General features: G+C 48.9%; 1 protein-coding gene across 5 annotated transcripts in view; it reads right to left on the bottom strand.

Moving 5' to 3' along the window:
* Positions 1-3,025, bottom strand: part of Strip (striatin interacting protein) — a 33,299-nt gene extending 30,274 nt beyond the window's left edge. For 3 of the 5 annotated variants that reach the window (XM_077690300.1, XM_077690303.1, XM_077690304.1), the window contains exons 1-3: positions 2,888-3,025; positions 536-629; positions 343-417 (exon numbers count right to left, since the gene is read on the bottom strand). In XM_077690300.1, coding sequence (XP_077546426.1) covers positions 343-417; positions 536-629; positions 2,888-2,893 — 175 coding nt within the window. In that variant the 5' untranslated portion in view covers positions 2,894-3,025. The remainder of the gene's footprint in view (positions 1-342; positions 418-535; positions 630-2,887) is intronic. The other 2 variants (XM_077690301.1, XM_077690302.1) reach the window with 2 other exon arrangements.
* Positions 3,026-18,120: the final 15,095 nt, after the last annotated feature.

Genomic DNA, 18,120 nt, shown 5'->3' with positions numbered 1-18,120 from the left:
TTATTTACTCTGTGCAGATGAAAGAGAAGACGCAAGAAAAAGATTTGAGAAAAGGGTCACGTCTGTAAAGCCGTCAAATAACAGAGGATGAATTTTCATAAAATAACGTTACGTTGAAAGACTAGGGATATCCGGGCATATTGTGGCAGGAAGATTTACAGGCAAATGTCACAATATGAAGTCGTTCCTCGATAAAATGTGCAGGTACTTTAATGAAAGATAGACGAGGGGTGCACTTGTGCACGAGGAGTTGCAAGAGCGGCGGTGACCTGGTGTTCAAGTCGACTACCGCATAAAAAAAAAAAAGAAAAATTTAAAATGAGAGCAGCGACGCAATCTTACCATATTCTTTCATGGTGTCCTCAAATGCTTTTTTGTTCTGGAAGAATTCCGCTTCCTCCGTATATGTGTACAATTCTGCGCAGCAAAAAAAAAAAAAGAAAGACGTCAGTCACTCAACAGCGGCGACCAATCAGGAGAATCCCCGAGAAAGAGAGAGCGCGGACAACTCTGCCGACGACGAAAAAGGACTGACCTGCGATCTCATTCTCGTGCGAGTCGGCGTCATCATAAACAAACTCCAGATCGGGCGCGTCCCCGGACTGCTGAAAACAGTAGTAGTTGTCTATCTGAATTTGAGATGCAACAACAACGAAACAGGTTATCGGCGGAAGGATGATGGGCGGGCCACGTGCACCAACCGCGCCACAGGATCATCTGAAACACACTCTGTTCCATTCTGTCAATGCATGTATAGCTCCCCGCTAACGTTCCAAGCGCACGTGCTTGCCCAAGCTCTAAATGATAGGTAAAAAAAAAAGCGTAGCTAAGAAGTTCCCAACAACAAAATGCTTGACCCTGGAATGTGTTAAAACTTGGTGGACACCACAGTGCTTGAGTAGATTGTTCAGAAATTCCCCGTGGGATATAAGCTTCTGAGGAACACTGATCACATGTATACTTGCGCCCACACAACATGCATATACAGGATGAAACATGCTATGTAACCACGAACACTTAAAAAATGAATTGTTTGACTCCCCCAAAGCTTCTATCTTTGTCCACAATGTTTATGTAAATAACAAAGTGTTCCTTATAGATTTATTGTTTCATTTCAGCAATACATAGAGGTGGGAAAAGAAAAACAAAGAACGTTAAACGTTAAATTTTCACGAACAGAACTTCTTGGGAAGGCGTGAGGACATTCCACACCTTCTTGCCACCTTTCTTCTAATTCCCAGGAGAAACCAAATTCTTTTTTTTTTTTTACACATGCTTTAAATTGTGGAGGGGAGTCATCCGGATCCTACACAAATAACTCTAAATACACAGCAAAATAAGCCTATCATGTGGAGGTAAAAATATATGCGTGTACGACAACTACACGGCTTCATACGTTGTTCTTAAGTGTCAGCTTTCAACGATTCATTTTCAAACAGGCAATAACACCCGCCTAATGTGGTGGTGATGGCCCAGACTCTAATCTGGCACACTGCCTTTGAAGCACGACATCACAACAAGCGCACAAAGTCACATCTTCATGACCACTTCTCCTTAAATCTCAAACAGGCATCGGCGCAGTGCAGACAGCACACATCGATTGCCAGAGCCCGACCCTCAGTTCAGCTACAAATCTCGAGTCTTTCCAAATCATCACCAAGCTTTGCCAAATCAGCCAGAAGCCAGATGACGTGATCTACCTCGTAAAAGAGATGGCTAACCTGTGTGGTCATTCAGCATAGATGAATTGTCCTTTTTTGAGGAGGTGCTTACATTGATGCTACGTTTCTTGAGACAAGCCCGACAGACCAGCTGGGCTCCCCAATGCCACCATCCCATTCACTATACTGCATCTTGTTGAACACGCTACGCCTGTACTGGAGTACATATACTGAACGTCTAGTGATGTGGAAAGGCATCGTAATGTCGTCACTCCAGACGTAATTGTAGCTATGCGGACTGGGGCAAAAGAGGATTCTTAGTGGGCTATTCAGAATCCAGCAAGCCTACCTTCTGACAGCGCCAAGTTTCTGTGATAACGCACACTTCCAGACGCTGAAGAACTCCTTCATGTGTGTCAACAACATTTCTAAGTTCTTTTGTTTGTCCAGAACAAGCAACTCGAGCGTTACAGACAATTAAGCACCTCGCCCTTTATACTATCAATGATATCTGACATAGATCCGTGCACTTCGCGACATGCCTCAAGTGAAAAAACCGCGACGCGGCAGCACGCCGAAAATTAAAAAGGTAGATGATCAAGGCTGCGCTGCTGCATTGCAGAGGACAAAGTATCACGAAATCAAACGTTGGCGCTTTACGCTCCCAAGCTACCCGGGTTACGAACTGGTCCGTTAGATATGTGCTACTGCCTTCACACATACAGGCAAAACTTTCGGCAAACCTTCCGCCAAGTTCGTTGTCAAACGGCGGACGCGTGCGTTGGCAAGGCACATATGCAAGGTCATCGCAAGCTAACTCATTTATCGCCACATACGTGTTTGCTGGTGTCATGACACATGAACTCTACTCACGAGCCGCAAAAAAGACGGAAACGTCACTTCAGGGCTTTCTCATGTCATGGCTGGGTTACACTTTCAGTTCAACACACATAGCGACGGTTCAAACAAACTCACTCGCGAGTAATCAATCTAAATAATCGTTGAAAAGTATGTTCCGTGTTTCCTTTGAGCATTAGATTTTCGACAATCGTGACGGCACGGAGCAGTGATCGGTGACAAAGCAAACAAAACCATGTCTTCAGCTCATCGGGAAAGGTATCGAGCGTAAGCCTTTACAAATCCGCTCACAATTTGGGAGTTTTTGGTTACGGTGTTGGTGAAATACTCTGCAAACTACGCACTGAAAGATTAAACATAGGGCTTACCTCCATTTTTCGTTAAGGGTTTCTCCCACATCAACGTAGGGGACAAAAAATGTACGGGGATCGGGCAATCTACGACTGTCACTGCAAGAAAACAAAACCGGAAGCGGATCCCGTCTTCGCAAAACCATTGTTGCCGGATTCCGGATGGTTCGACGCCGCAATTGGGCCCGGCAAAAATGCAAGGGCGTCAGACTGATGAACTACCCAAGTTCAGACAAAGTTGAGTGATTCTCAGAATTCGGCCTGAGTTTGTAATGCAGCTCTTCCACGGGGCAAGTCAGCAGTGATCAATCGAAGAGGTCCGATACAATATTACTATGAAACTACTTGCTTACCTCTGCGTACAATCAAAAATGGGAGCCGTTAGCATTGCCTTTTATTTTTTGAGTAGGCATTACTGTGCTTTACAATCTGGGAAAGCCAGCTTATGAAGACAAAGCTTAGACTAACCTCATTAAAGTGGGCTTCACTTCTAAACACAAGTGCATCGCCAAAAAGACATGGTTCCAGGGGCAGCAAAGGCACCTTGGCATCAAAATATGAAGGTAGGATCTGACCACGCCAACCGCCGCAAAATCGGCTTCATTTCTAAATCATTGCTGGAAAGACGTTTGTTAGGGGCAATATAAGCCGTAATATCAAACTATGAAGCCCCTAGGACAGCGGTTCCCAACCACTACATAGTGTGCCGGGGACCTCCGGGCTTTCAAAAGCGACGGTGGACCCCACGGGGATTTATATTGGACGGTGTCATAATGTCAAATGAATCAATCAATCAATCAATCAATCAATCAATCAATCAATCAATCAATCAATCAATTAATCAATCAATCAATCATTCAATCAACTTTATTTCCTTTTGAAAGTAGGAGTGCGGGACTAAAAGCTTGAGCATCTGGACGACAATAAACCTCAGATTTGAACCGTCGTGAGTTCGAGTGAGTTTCAGTATCTTTTGGCGCCGTGATTATGAATGAAGGAGTCAGCGTGCCTTGTCCGGTGTGGTCGATGACTGTGGAAGATCAGCGTCGAACTTGCAGGAAAAGTTGAATGGTGTTTAACTAAGGTCAGCTCAAATGGTTACACCACTTTGGCGGGGGAAGCATCGCTTGGTTATCTTTCAGTCGAAAGCTTACGTTTCTTTGAACGCGTTGTGAGGTACAGAAAATCGCGCTGTCCTGAAAAAAGAAGCGGGGGAGGAAGGTATAGGCCGCTGCCTCGCGTGCAATAGCATCCTCCTAGAGATGTGAAGGTACCGACGAGGTGTGAACGGGAGGCTCCCGGCGATGGCGAGCGAGCGGAACGAACTTCGGAGGTCGCTGTCCAGTGGGCTCGTTCCTCAAGTGGTGACGGGCTCGTCCGCTAAGTTCAAGAGCGGATAAACAGGATTTATTTGATGTTTTTCTTTTTTTTTAGCTTAGCACCAGTTCGGCGTCAAGAAAAGCGCGTTGAGCTTCGCGCTGTTAACGCTGTCGTTCACCCCGTCGGGTGCGACGCTGAGCGTCGATAGTGGTCGAAGTCCTTGGCCAGTAAACCAGAGGCGATACGCTGCGCCGCGGAGGAATGAAAGCTAAGGAGAGGCCCCTAGTATTTGTAATGCATTGCAGAAAGAGTGGAAAATATACGTCATCTTTAGCCGTGCCCTGCCCCCAGGGGCCCGGCTGGTGCGTCGGTTAAAGTTCCTCTATATAGCTCCAGCTATATAGCGGGAGCTACGTAGCGGGAGCTATATAGAGGAACTTTAGCGTCGGTCATCCGCGAGCGCCACGTAGTTGGCCGAACGGCTTTGCAAACAAAATTAAACGACCTCATAAGGGCCATCGAAAGCTGTAGAAGACTGGGAGTCGCCTTTGGAAGAGGAAATGTTACCGAACAGGGGGGGGGGGGGGTGCAGCTATTCGAAGGTGATTGGAGACTAACCAGGGAGCAATTTGTTAGGTGTCTTCTACCTGGGAAAAAGTTTCATGAAATATAGGTGAACGGAGAAGTCAGAGTTAATGCTCCTTCCAAAAAAATATTACACCAGCTGAAATTCTGCTTGCTTTTTTATTGTAAGACATTGTTGCGCGTTGTGAATCAAAGCTGAATAGCTCGCCAAGCGGATGGACTCAAATTCGCTGGGTCCGCTTAATGGCGACGTCACGGAAGTACCGGTGTCTGCGCGCATCTTTTGCCGGCAGCCGTTACCTGGCGTGGCCACGAGCAGCTTTAGCATCAGGTCTTCCAAGTCGGCGTCTGAGCCCGTGACGAGATCTGTGACATCTGAGCCCGTGACATCTGCTGCTTGAAACGCGGGAAAGATGTGTGTATTACGCATATGCGCCGGGCCTAGTCGTTCCGTCGGGCGTTCCGATGGTGCTGAAGATGAGTCACAGCTGGTCGATCTCGTATTCACCCCCAAAAAGCCGCCCCGAGCGTGGGCATTTCAGCGAAGATGCAGGCAATGCTCCGGACGTCGACTGAAGCCGTGTGTGCAGCGAGCAGGATCTCGGGAGCCGGGTACCCGGCAAGAAGCACCGTTTGGGCACTTCGTGTATACGGCGCAGTGGAATGCTGAAGGCACACTCCAGGGGCGAGTCGGCCAGCTTTGTGGTTCCTTCCGTGTCTCTCAGCATGCCCCGTGGCTTAGGTCCTGGTGCAGGACACGGGTCAACGGGCAGCAGGCTATGCCCTGCAAGAGCTTCACAAAGTTCACGGCCTTACCTAACGCCGTATTGTCCGAGTCCTTCTTGGGTTCCTCCGTCATGTACTCGGACGTAAGGTACAGGTTCTCGTCGCTGAGTAGGCCGTCGAGAAGGCAAGCACTGTTTGGGTGTTGGAATTCCTTCAGGAGCGAGGTCTCTGCCGTCGCGGTCCTCTATCGTTATATACCCTCCTCTTGGAACGCCGTTGGGGCCGTCGTAGTTTTTCAGGAATTTTTCATGGAATCCTTTTTCCATGTAGGCTCGAGCACCGCGATGGAATCGCAAGGCCTGGTCGCGTGCGTGCTGCTGCTGCTGCTGCTGCTGCTGCTGCTGATGATGATGATGATGTCCTCAAATATTTTGGCACGTACCCACAAGGGGGGATTGGCCAGGGCTAAACCGGTTAAAAACGTGGGGACTTCAAAATACTGATTTCCGGAAAGAGGCTGTAAAAGGAAACTTAGTTGTGAATGAAACCCGAATTACCCATTAATCAGCACCGTTTAGCAGTTCAAACGACCTGAGGCAGAAAGAAAATTTTGAATGCAATTATATATATCCCTTCTTGCAAACCCCAGCTTTGATGCGCCAATAGATAATATAAGTGTTATCGATAAAGTCAACCCCAACCGCTCAATCGGCTCCTTCAAAAACAGTTGTCTAGCTGTTGAGAAACGGCGACAGTCGAGAAAAAAATGTTCGATTGTTTCGGGGACCTGGCACCGCACACATAGTTCTGTAGGTGAAAGTTCTGAACTGAACAGATAGAAATTAAGCCTTGGAACCCTGCAGCGCAGCTCGGTGAAGGTCACCTCGCATTGCCGAGAGCCACAAAAATGAACATTCCACCCGAACTTTAACGCACAGCGCGAGAGTTTCGTCTTCCCCTTCATCTCCCTTTGGGCCATAGCACTGTGGGCGCGTTGGTAGTCCATTTTGTCACGGAACATCTATTATATATATGTGGACAATGCCCCATAGCACCATAACCCGTTACCGGAGACGGCGAAGAGGAGGTGGCTGCCACGTGGTCTTTCATGGCCACTTGTACATATATCATCCTTGTAAATAAACAGCTATACCATCGCCCAATATTCGTCTTATCTTTGCCTTGCCGCCATGTAACAATATACGTAGTAAAAACACTCATACGCGAGAGAGAAGGTATACACACACACAGCGCCAATTTCAGCAAAATCTCTTGTGCCACGTGCGCAGAAGTTCATGTTTCAGCACTAAAACATCAGACAGCGACGTGCGTGCCCGATATCTGTAAGAAGAGAGAGAGAGAGAGAGAGAGAGAGAGGAGAGAGAGAGAGAGAGAGAGAGAGAGAGAGAGAGAGAGAGAGAGAGAGAGAGAGAATAAACGTTTGATGGAGCAAATGGTGGGGCTTTAGCCGGGCTCGGTGGAAAATAGATAAGGGCAACAAGAGGTTTGGTTTTGTTATAGATATTTTGAACGCACATGCGCCGTAGTTCAGTAGAGTAGCTGACCGTTCTTTCGGGTTCCGAAAATTCGGACTTCATGCATGGATATTTCGGACTTTCCCTAGAAACCGCCAGTTGTCCCATAGGAGTAACGTCTCACGGATTTTTCGGACTGCTCTTTTATTCGGACTATTTTTCGTTCCCCTCCAGGTCCTAGAAAACGGTCGTTTACTAAATCATTTCGCACAATTGCACTGTAGACCTTATGCAAAAGTGCCGCCATCTACCGGAAGAAAAGCGAAACGAGCACGCGACGCCATGTTGGCGGATGGCGGCCGCGGGATTGCTTGGTACGAAGCGTGTGAGGGGCTTTCTGGGCTTGGCGATCCTTTTACGTTCAGATTTAAGCGCAGCAAAATAGGCGACGAGAGATCTGTGGACCTTTCTCTGTTGCCCACATTTGCGGGCGACTTCGTAAATACGCATTATACATCGCAAAAGCAGTCAGGGAGGCACCGGCAGGGAAGCTTTTGGAGGCTGTCGCGTTCCGTCTCTCTCTTTTTTTGGGGGGGCTTTGAGAACGCAAACATTGAAAGTACAACCGTGTTGGTTCGCATCCTGCGGGTTTCTCAGGAGGCAATTCCTGAAACGCTTCGAGCCGATGCGGGCTGCCTTAAGGTTGAAATGGGGGAGGGGGCACTCAGCGATGTACGCTAAGGATCCTCTGGGACGCAGAGGAAACCTGCAAAAAAAAGCAAAAAAAAAAAAAAACTTAATAAAATATTTTGCATACCTGGCATTTTTTAACAGCGGAGCTGTTTTAGCCGGCCGTAATGTATAGCGTGTGGCGTGTAACGCGTTAAACATTGCCAATATATTACCAATAAATTGCCAATGAATAATTAAATTACCACTAAATTGCCGAGCGCTGGTGAGCGTGTGCCTCGCGGCGACCGCTGAGCGTCCCCTGCTCGCGTCCTGGACAGCAAAACTGGCTGCACACTACCGCTTGGAAAATGCCGCTCGAAAAATTTGATCTTGGGAAAATAGGCTACGGTCGAACAGCAGGCGACGAGCGGTAAATGACCGATAAACGGGTTACTACGTACGTCATTTGCGCTACTCATGGCGCTATGTGAAGAATGCAACTCTCGCGGATCTCTTATTTCCTGTAACGTTTGGAAAACGAAAGAATGCGTAGTACTTCCATAAAAGCCCACCGAACGTCCAGGAAAAAAAAAATTCCCCCGCATTTCCCCGAGGGGGAGAATGTGAAAGTGCGAATGCACGGTTGTCGGCCCGCTTGCGGCGCTTGCGCTCGGCCCCCGCAGCCCACCGCCTCGCCGCCTTCTCTTCCATCTCTTCCATCGGGTTTGTAGTATCACGTGTACACCACGCAGTTATCAAGCCGCTATAACGCCGCTGAGTCGCCAACGCACGCCGCTGACGACGTAGTTTGAATGCGTTAAAGATATAAGGCGCGTCACTAACGCTGATATCATGTCGCGTCCGTGGCTTGGTCGGTAGAGCGTCGCGCTCCGGCCGCAAAGTCCGCGGATCGAAACCTGGCGCCGGATGCTGTTTCTTTATAGAGGAGCACTGCGGACGCCGACGCCGCCGACGCCGGCGGTGGATGGTTTAGGGTCGCTTATAAAGTGCAAAAAAGAAAACACGGGCGCGCAAAGCACGAACGGCAGACTCGAAACTCATACCAAACGATAAAGTACGAGCTGACCGATGCAGTGAGCCAGGAGTGCTCGGCGGCAAATACAAGGCCAGAAAATAGCTCACTTTGGGACCTTTTTAGCCTTGCAGATATTATTCGTTTCGTGACTATGCATGCGATCTAGCTATAGTATTACTGCGCGAAGGGAAGTCGACACCCGCAAGCGACTTCACGCAGGGCTCGAATCATGCTTCCGTAGAAAAAAAAAAAAAAAAAAAAAGATGTGTACGCTATTTCCGTGGTCGTCCTCGTATCATCTTTGTGCACAGCAAGTTACGCGGCAGTATTTAAGCATCTGGGACAACGATAAATGCCGAAGTGCGCGTCGCTAACCCTGGGCTATCATGTATACTGCGGTATCCGGAGATCCGGGCAGGGATTTATACACCCCCCTAACACCCCCTGAACACCCCCCCAGAAAGACTTCGACACCCCCCCCCCCACCAAAAAAAAAAAAAGATTCCACAACCACAAGCACCCTACCCTGCCTAGGGATTTATACAACACCCCCCCAAACATCCCACCGACACCCCCCCAAATTGAAATTCTGCATAAACTCCTGGATCCTGGAATCCCCGAACATGGCGGAAGCGCACGCGGTTCTAGCAAGAGGGCGCCAGTTTTTGTATAAGGTCTATAGTGCAGTCAGAAGTTCGCTAAGTGTGCGTCCCTTTTGTGTCACGTCGGAGTTTTTTTTTGTTTTTTTTGTGCTTCCTCACTCGCTTGAGGTAGTTTACGTCATGGCCTGTACCACGGAAGTGAATCGGCCGGGCAGAAAACGTGGAGGAAGTTATAGCCGTTTTCCGCCCCCAGGGATGGCCCGGCTCGCACGTGGGACATGCGTGAACATCGCGAAGTTCGTCCGACGGCTTTCCATACAGACGGCCGCACAAAGGCCCCCGAATGCCTGTAGTACTAAAGGTTGCTTCCCCGCAAGCAGACAATGCGTGCAGGGGTGCACCCTTCACAGGCCGCTTGCTCCGTTGTACAGGCGTCACTTCCGCTATGGATATGACGTCAGTGGCATCTTTGTGTATCCGGGAATGAAACACTTTGTGTTAAAATATAAAAAAAATTACGGAAAATGTCAAAACGTATACCGAATGGCATTTCCACAGTATTGAAGATTTCGCGAAAGTTTCACCTGTAATCGCTGTGATAGTGTCATTGGAGATAATTGGCCGGACAGGACTAAGGAAAAACCAAACATTTGGCTGAAAAAAAAAACTCGCACTCAAGACAGGCTGCATAAGAATGCTACGCGTTAGTAGGTAATTCTCTGAATTTCTGCAGAATTTTTAAGTGCGAATGCACTTCTTAAGCGAGCCTGAATCGTCCGCCGCCGTAGTCCGCATAGCAACAGCTGCGGGTGCGCGCGCTCCTCGTCTTCCCTAGCAACGGGGGGAGATGGGCGCGCGCTGCCTGGCCGCTGACATGGCACATACCCACGTGGGGGATTGGCCAGGAATCGGGCGTGAGAAGGGCTAATGCACCCGCTTAAAGGAGTACTGACACGAAATTTCAAAGCTGAGATCCGCTCTAGCAATCAAGTACAACGACAACACAAATAGGTGTCTGTGAATAAATGCATCTTTCTTTCTTTGTAGTTGTGTGTGTGTGTGTGATCTCTCTTTCGCGAACATTACCGAAAAGCGCAAATTCAACTCGTGCATTCGCACTTTCACATTCTTCACCTCGGGGAAATGCGGGGAATTTTTTTTTACTCCGAAGTGAATCCAGGTTGCATGCGCGATTATCATCAGCTGGAGCGAGTGAAGTGGGAAAGCTACAGTACAGGCATTAGTGGGACTGCAGGGTTGGAAAGCTGGGCTTGCGTTTATTACGCGGGGGAACGAAGAAACCTAATTTTGACGACTCACGTTCACTACGTGAGTAAATACGGTACACTCTGTTTGGAATGTATTGAAGAGTATGTTCTGGTGTGGGGAAGGAATAGCCGAGATGACCTGTGTTTGTTAGCAGGAGGTGTTCTTTTTGGCTGGCAAGGTGCGCCTCAAGGGTGTTGTGAACACCCAGTTGTTGGAAACGGATTGTTGACGTGGTGGTAGGTAGCCGAAGTGCTATTTTGTAACTTCTCAGTATGAAAGGGTTTAATTTATTGCTTTAACCCGCCGCGGTGGCTCAGTGGCTAAGGCATTGTTCTGCTGAGCACGAGGTCGCGGGTTCGATTCTCGGCCGCGGCGGCCGCTTTTCTGATGGAGTCTAAAAGCAAAAACACCCGTGTGGACGAGATTTTGGCGCACGTTAAAGATCCCCAGGTGGTCAAAATTAATACGCAGCCCTCCACTACGGCGCGCCTCATCGCCTGCGTTGCGTCGGCGCGTTAAACCTCCAAATCAATCAATTTATTTCTCTCCTCTGGTTTTATTGTGAGATATGGCTTGCCGCATGTTCTGCGACTTATGAGAAGAGCCTGTACAAGACGTACATTGTCGCGTTTTTTCAGGACATGATGGCGGCGAGTGATTCGTCGAATGAGGACGACTAGTTGCATTACAGTGGTTTGCAGGGTGAGAATTGCGTGGCCAGTCCCGTCTTGTTGAACTTGAAGTCCCAATACCCGAAGAGCGGTCACCTGGGGAAAAGGTTTATCCTGTATGGTGAGTGAGGGCTCAGGCGGTGAAGACGGTCGTCTGCCACGAGAGCGATCGTGGAGAACGAGGAAAGAGACGATTTTTTCTGGAGCGCAAGTAAGTCCGCAAGTTGTCAAATAGGTGAGAGTGGCACTGATAGTTTGTTGAATGGAGTCTTCCTGGTGGTGAGCCACCGGTAGTCCCGATGGTGAGGTCGTCGGCGTAGAGTGCGTGGTGAATGTGAGAAAGAGAGTCGAGATCTGGCGGTAACCCGAAAAGTGCGACTTTGAAGAGGAGTAGGGAAATTGCTGAGCCTTGTGGCGTGCCTTTGGGTGTTAGGTAGAAAGTAGAGCTACGGAAGTCACCGATTCCGACCGTAGCTGTCCAGCCAGTTAAAAATTGGCGTACGTAGTTGTAGGCGTGGAGGTCGCAACCTGTGCTTTGAAGGTTCTTTAAGATGGCAGCATGCGAAACATTATTGAATGCTCCTTTGACGTCTACAGCCAGGATGGCACGTGGGGTGGATGTGCTGAGATGGTCCAGAACCACTTTTTTAATTTGTAGGAGGACGTCTTGCGTTGAAAGGTGAGCTCGAAAACCAATAACCGTATGCGGGACTAGATTGTCTTCAAGATGGGTGTAAGGCGACTATTGATGAGGGGTTTGTAAAGCTTGTTTAAACGTGACGTCACGGAGATCGGGCGGAAATTTTTAATGGAGAGTGGTTTGTGAGGTTTCGGACAAGTGTAATATCCGCATGTCGCCACTGGATTGGAGAAGTGCCTTGGGTCTATTGCGAGTTGAAAAAGTCGAGTAGTGCTTGCAGAGAGTCGTTGTCAAGGCTACGCAGGGTTTTGTTATTCATGCGGTCATGGCCGGAAGTGGTGTTGCGGGTGAGCTTGGCCAGGACGTCTTGAAGTTCTTGAATTGTAAAAGGGGCGTTGAGGGTGGGATTTGGGGCGCTTGAGTAGTCTGAGTGGTCTGTTGTAGACCAAAAAAGGTGGTTTTAATACCAGAGAGCAGCTGATCTTGGGGCCCGGGGTGGTTGTGAAGTAAACATTGGAGGTGATGTGCCGTAGCAGATTCGGAGGGTTTGTCCCAGATAAGCGATCGCAGTATGTGCTATGTATTTGCAGTTCCAAGCGTTCCTTGCAAGGTGCTGCAGAAGGTAGCGCAGTTTTGCTGATGTGGCGTGAGGGCGTATTGGGCTGCCTCTTGGGTGATCTCGTTGATCCGGCGGCGGAGTTTCTTGTTATGTTTTTGTTCTTTCCATCGGTGCAGTAGGGTCTTGCGGGCGTTTAATAAGTGGAGAAGATGAGCATCAATGACTGGGTTTTCGGAGGTAAGAGGGAGAGCTTCGCTATGTCGTGATACGGTTTCTTGAATTTCAGAGGCCCATTGATATCAAGGTCTGTGGTGGTGGTGGGGAGCGGGTTAGGATCTTTGAGAAAGGCTTTCCAGTCGGTAATGGTGGCTTGTGGAATGCGCGTTTTCGCTTTATGTTGAGGGAGAGTCACTTGGATGATGTGGTGGTCGCTTCCCAGGGTTTCGTTGAGGCAAATACAGATGAGGTGGGTGATGTTGCGTGAGAAGGTGAGGTCAGGGTTTTTATCACGGATGACGCTGTTGCCAATTCGAGTGGGAGTGGTCAAGTCATTCCACAGAGATAATTGGGGGTGACTTGCGGTTGTGAACAAATCTTGGCTTTTTGGTCTGTCCGAAGTGTCCCCATGTGGTATGGGGGGCATTGAAGACCCCCAAAATAGGAAAGGGTGCCTCTGAGAGTGACAGAGGGCAAGTTGGATGAGATGGTTGAGCGAAGCGGGTGATTCTCGTGGGGGGCTGTATACGTTAACTGCGACTATACTAGGGGTGGCAGGCGCAGAAGGAAGAATCTAGATAAATGTATGTACAATTTGGGAGTGAATGTCAATAATCTGCGCGGATAGGTGCGTGCCATCAGAATTGCCATGCGAGGACAGGCTGGCGAGACGTACGATTCAATGACTCGTATGGTGACAGGGGAGGTGTCAACTTCTTGTAGGGCAATGACACCTGGGTTTTTTGCCTGATTGAGATGTATGAGGGAGATACGTTTGCTTTGAGATGAATGACAGTTCTATTGCCATATGGTTAAGGGACTTTGTATGGCTTGAGGATTAATATTCAATTTGGAGTACACCAAGAGCTGTTGCCATTTCCGCGTCTCGTTGAGAGAGAGAGAGAGAGAGAGAGAGAGAGAGAGAGAGAGAGAGAGAGAGAGAGAGAGAGAGAGAGAGAGAGAGAGAGAGAGAGAGAGAGAGAAAATAACTTTTATTTACATAAAGGGTTAGGGCGCGGTGGGCACGACCCGGAGGGTTGCGACGACTTCACCCGCTCGAGTCACAAGCTCCTTCTGGAGCTGGGAGTCCGAGCGGCCCAACGCCTCCATCCACTGGTCAGGAGAATTAATTGGAGGGAATGGGTCCTCTGCACAATCCCACATTTGGTGTTGGGCCGTGGCCCTTTCACCGGAGCGGGGGCAGAGTGAGGATGGGTACAGGGAGGGGTGGACATGGTGAAGGATGGCTCTGCAGGGTAGAGATTCCGTTTGGACGTCAGAGGCGTTCCTCCTCCAGAGTGAGGGATAAGTGAGCGGGGGGAAGCTTGCGGAGGGAGAGGCGGTAATGCTGTGTGACCTCTCGGAATGCGAGGAGACTGTCCGTGGTCTATCTGGCTCCATGAAGGGAAGAGTCCACATCGTACGCCCGGGTGACAAGTGCTCGGGCTGCCGCGTGGGCCATCTCTATCCCTCCAATGCCCGTGTGAGGTTGGAACCATGGGAGTTCGACCATGTCGGATGGCGAATTAAGACAGATAATTTTGTGTGCCGGGGCGGAAACGAGCCCTTTGGCAAAGTTTTGAACGGCCGTTTTCGAATCTCGGAGAGTTCCGAGACTTCTTTAGCAAGGTTCACGAGAGCTGAGTTCATGGCCGCGATTTGTAGTTCGATCGCCTTAGTCTGTGAGGTGAGGACTTTTTCTATTCGAAGGTTGACGTTGGTCGTTATGGTTGGGGCATCTGTGATTTGGTGATCGATGAGGACGGTTGTTTCCTCGGGCGAGTGGAAGACTGGGAGTGAGCTGACCTTTTCTATTAGTAGCGTATTTTGAGTCTCTATCTGAATTAGGCTTTCGTGCGTTTGACGTTCTAGCTTGTCGACTCGTTCCACCAGGGGTTGTGCAGTTGGGGTTCAGCCTGTGCTTGAGGGAGTGTCCGTCCAGATGGGGTAGAAGGTGGGAATAGGGGAGTCTTGACAGGAGTAGGTAGAGGAGGAAGTCAGCACGTTGAGCAGTGGAAGAAGGCGCAGCCACTTGCGACCAGCTTACTTGGGTGGCATGGTGGGAAGGCTTGGCTGGTGGAGTGTTGGCCCTCTGGGTGGCAAGGTCGGCCGAAGTTTTCGGTTTCGGCGTTGTTCGGGGAAGAAAACGCTTGGGACAAGCGTTACCCGCTGTGATGTGTGGAGGGGAGCACAATTTGATGCTGGGATGGTAGTTGTCGGAGGATGGGGTCGGGGTGCCGCAGAGGACACACTTGAGCTCGTCCGGCCGCGGGCAAATGTCCTGTCTGTGGGCCACGCCGCCGTAAATGCGGCAAAGCTGCCCTGCTTGTATACGGGCGTCACCTGGTCAGCAGACACCCACCTTCAAATTAAAAGGGACGTGGGGTCCCTGGAACGTCAGGAGGGCCGATGGTGCTTGTCCAAGTAGTCTGGCGTGAAGTAGGCTGGGTCCATTGGCTGCAAGGAGGTCGTCAAGGTCTTCGTTGGAAATGGCTTCATCGAGGCCGTGTATTACGCCGAGAACAGTCCCGGGCGGTGGTTTTAAGTATGGCGACAATTCTAGAATGCCGGTCGCGAGGGAAAGTTGATCGATGGTGCTCGGTAGAAGCGCAATAACGGAAAAAATAGCCGCGTATCTGCTCCTTTGGTTGCAAATGTCGACGAAAGATTATCATCTTTCGTCGACATTTGCCGCGTAAATGCCTCCCCTCGCTCTCCCCCTCTCCTCTCATGCTGTTCTGCTCCTGTCGCACTACTACCAAGATAAAAACGCTGAAGGTTTGCTCAAGTCAATTTAAATTTACCGTGTTCTTCAGCTCCAGCCCGGGTGCCTCTATTCCAGCGCTGCCGTACGGCGAAGACGCGCTTTAATCGAGGTGCCATACTTCAACGTTTATAGAACCCCTTTGCCCAACTCCACGAGCGTTCCAAGCGGAACGTGGAACCTATGTGGAACGTGGAACCTTTCGTAACTGTTTCCGTTTGATTTTTAAAATGCCACGAGAAAATTTAGTGGCGCGGGCGACAGCAGGCGACGCAGTAAATTTTTTTTTCTGCAGTGGACATAGTATTTCATTTGCTGCCGCAAAAATCAAGCATCCATAAAAGGACACTGAAAATATCCTTTGAGTATGAATTTTCTGCCTTATGTTTGCATAATGTCGTGTTCTTGTTTAACAATGTTGACAAGTATGAACATTGCCACCGGACCTAGACGTTTAGACTATTGCGCAGTATATGTTTCACTTTGGCCGGCTGGCTGAATCGAGTGACAGACAGACAGACAGACAGACAGACAGACAGACAGACAGACAGACAGACAGACAGACAGACAGACAGACAGACAGACAGACAGACAGACAGACAGACAGACAGACAGACCATAAAAACTGGGATTAGCGCTTTAAAGAACAGGACACACGTAAGAGAAAATGGACAGGACTGGCGCCGAGCGCCAGTCAGGAATGCCGAGCGCCGAGAGGACAGGAATGCCGAGCGCCAGTCCTGCCCATTTTCTCTTACGTGTGTCCTGTTCTTTAAAGCGCTAATTCCAGTTTTTATGATCATGAACCAACTAGCCCAGCAAGAAGTTTTACTAAGACAGACAGACAGACAGACAGACAGACAGACAGACAGACAGACAGACAGACAGACAGACAGACAGACAGACAGACAGACAGACAGACAGACAGACAGACAGACAGACAGACAGACAGACAGACAGACAGACAGACAGACAGACAGACAGACCAAAATGTTCCCGTTTAAGTAGCCCAGGAAAGACTATCGTGTTTAAAATGTTTCGCGTGTGCAGCGCTCATGTGGGGTCATTTGCGTAGTGTGTAAGATGCAGCATATTCGACGAAATGTGTGCTCGGTAACCCAATATATCGGCGAGTTCCTTAATTAACTGTTGCTGCTGTGGCGTCATTACGTATGAGGTGGGCGCCAAAAAGAACCTTTGCACGCGCTCACATAATTTCGTCAGTGCTGACAAAGTATGGAATGAAAATGTCGGTAACCGTTGTAGCGGGTATTGCTAGCTTCAGCGATTATCGGCCACCCGCCTGTCTCACTAATTTTTTTTAGCTTTTCAGCATACGTGCACGTTTTTTTTTCTGACTGGGTGAAGGTCGTCCGATCCTTCTGTGGTTCGGCTTGCGCGTGATAAGCTTTGACCGACAATTTTCGTCCTAGTTTTCTTTCAGGTGCAGGCCTTATTATACGGCGCACACACACACGCGTATACAACTTGGAGCGGAGTTCAATAAACGTGACAGGCGTTCCTGCGTCAGCAAAACGTGAACGGGATTGCAAAAGAAAGATACTGACACACTGGGAAAACGTAACTGTTGGTTGATTCTCCTGTGATTACCACCGAATTTATATTGTACGAGGCGACATTTCGTTTCCAAGTCAGTGCAGGCAGCTCACTTCCGGTGCGATGCCGTGCTTTAATTAAACGAGGTGATGCGCTCCTTTCCGCACCCAGGCAAAACTAGAAGAACCTAAATCACCCTTATTTACTAAAAGGATGCGTAGAACCGATCTCAGATAGCATTCCTGTAATAAAAAATTCTGCTCAAAATTATTCTGGTTCTAACCCAGAACGAGAGCATTTAAAGCGACGAAGCTGCTCCAGGAGCGTAGCCAGGGGGGCGGGGGTGTCTGGGTGGCGGAATACCCCCCAAAATTCCCGGAACACCCCCAGAACACCACGCGAAATCCCTCCCCCGCTTCTTTTCACCTTTTATCGGGTGTACTATTTAACACAGAATCCGTATACTATAATGTAACAGCAAAAATAACATTGATGTCTGTTTATCAAAGGAGAAAAATTGCTAATTTTTTTCGAGCACAGGATATTTTTCCTGTTTTTTTATCGGCGGCGTATAACACACCGAAAAATATCGTGAACCCCCCCCCCCCCCCCCCCGCCCGTTTAAAAGAACCATGAAGACAAAATACAAGTCGGGTTTATTAGAAAGACTGCTTAGTTCCGATAACAATGACACCAATATCATCGCAATCTTTGAACAGATAACGGAGATATTGGAGAAAACGTGTGAAGCAGTCGCGACCCCCTAGCCAATTTCCCGCAACTTTTCTATGACGTCACGGAACATTGTGCGATTGGCGGCCGCCTAGCTGACCTGTCGCGACGACACATGACTGGACGCCTGTAATGCGGGGCCTCGAGTTCCATTTGACCGCATCACTTGAATGCTAACGTGCAGTTAACGCACTGAAAATTATATTTTATTGTTGGCCCATATGACGTCATTCTTGCTCATAACACGTCACTGTGGCGCAAAATTTGAAAGTTTTTAAGTACTTCTTGCTTTTTTTTTCGTTAAAAAAACATCTTTTGTGGCTGTAATGGAGCTGAGTGAGATACTGAATCCTGGTTCTTTCAAATTAAACGAAGTTGTATTTTGTCTTCATGGCTGCTTTAACGACTACGGTGGTTGAACGCGAAG

The sequence above is a fragment of the Haemaphysalis longicornis genome, unplaced genomic scaffold, assembly GCF_048455015.1.
Source record: "Haemaphysalis longicornis isolate Haplotype H1 unplaced genomic scaffold, Haemaphysalis longicornis Haplotype H1 scaffold_10, whole genome shotgun sequence".
In the NCBI taxonomy this organism is placed as follows: Eukaryota; Metazoa; Arthropoda; class Arachnida; order Ixodida; family Ixodidae; genus Haemaphysalis; species Haemaphysalis longicornis.
The sequence above is the reverse complement of the archived record's forward strand: the minus strand, read 5'-3'. Positions and strand labels throughout refer to the sequence as shown.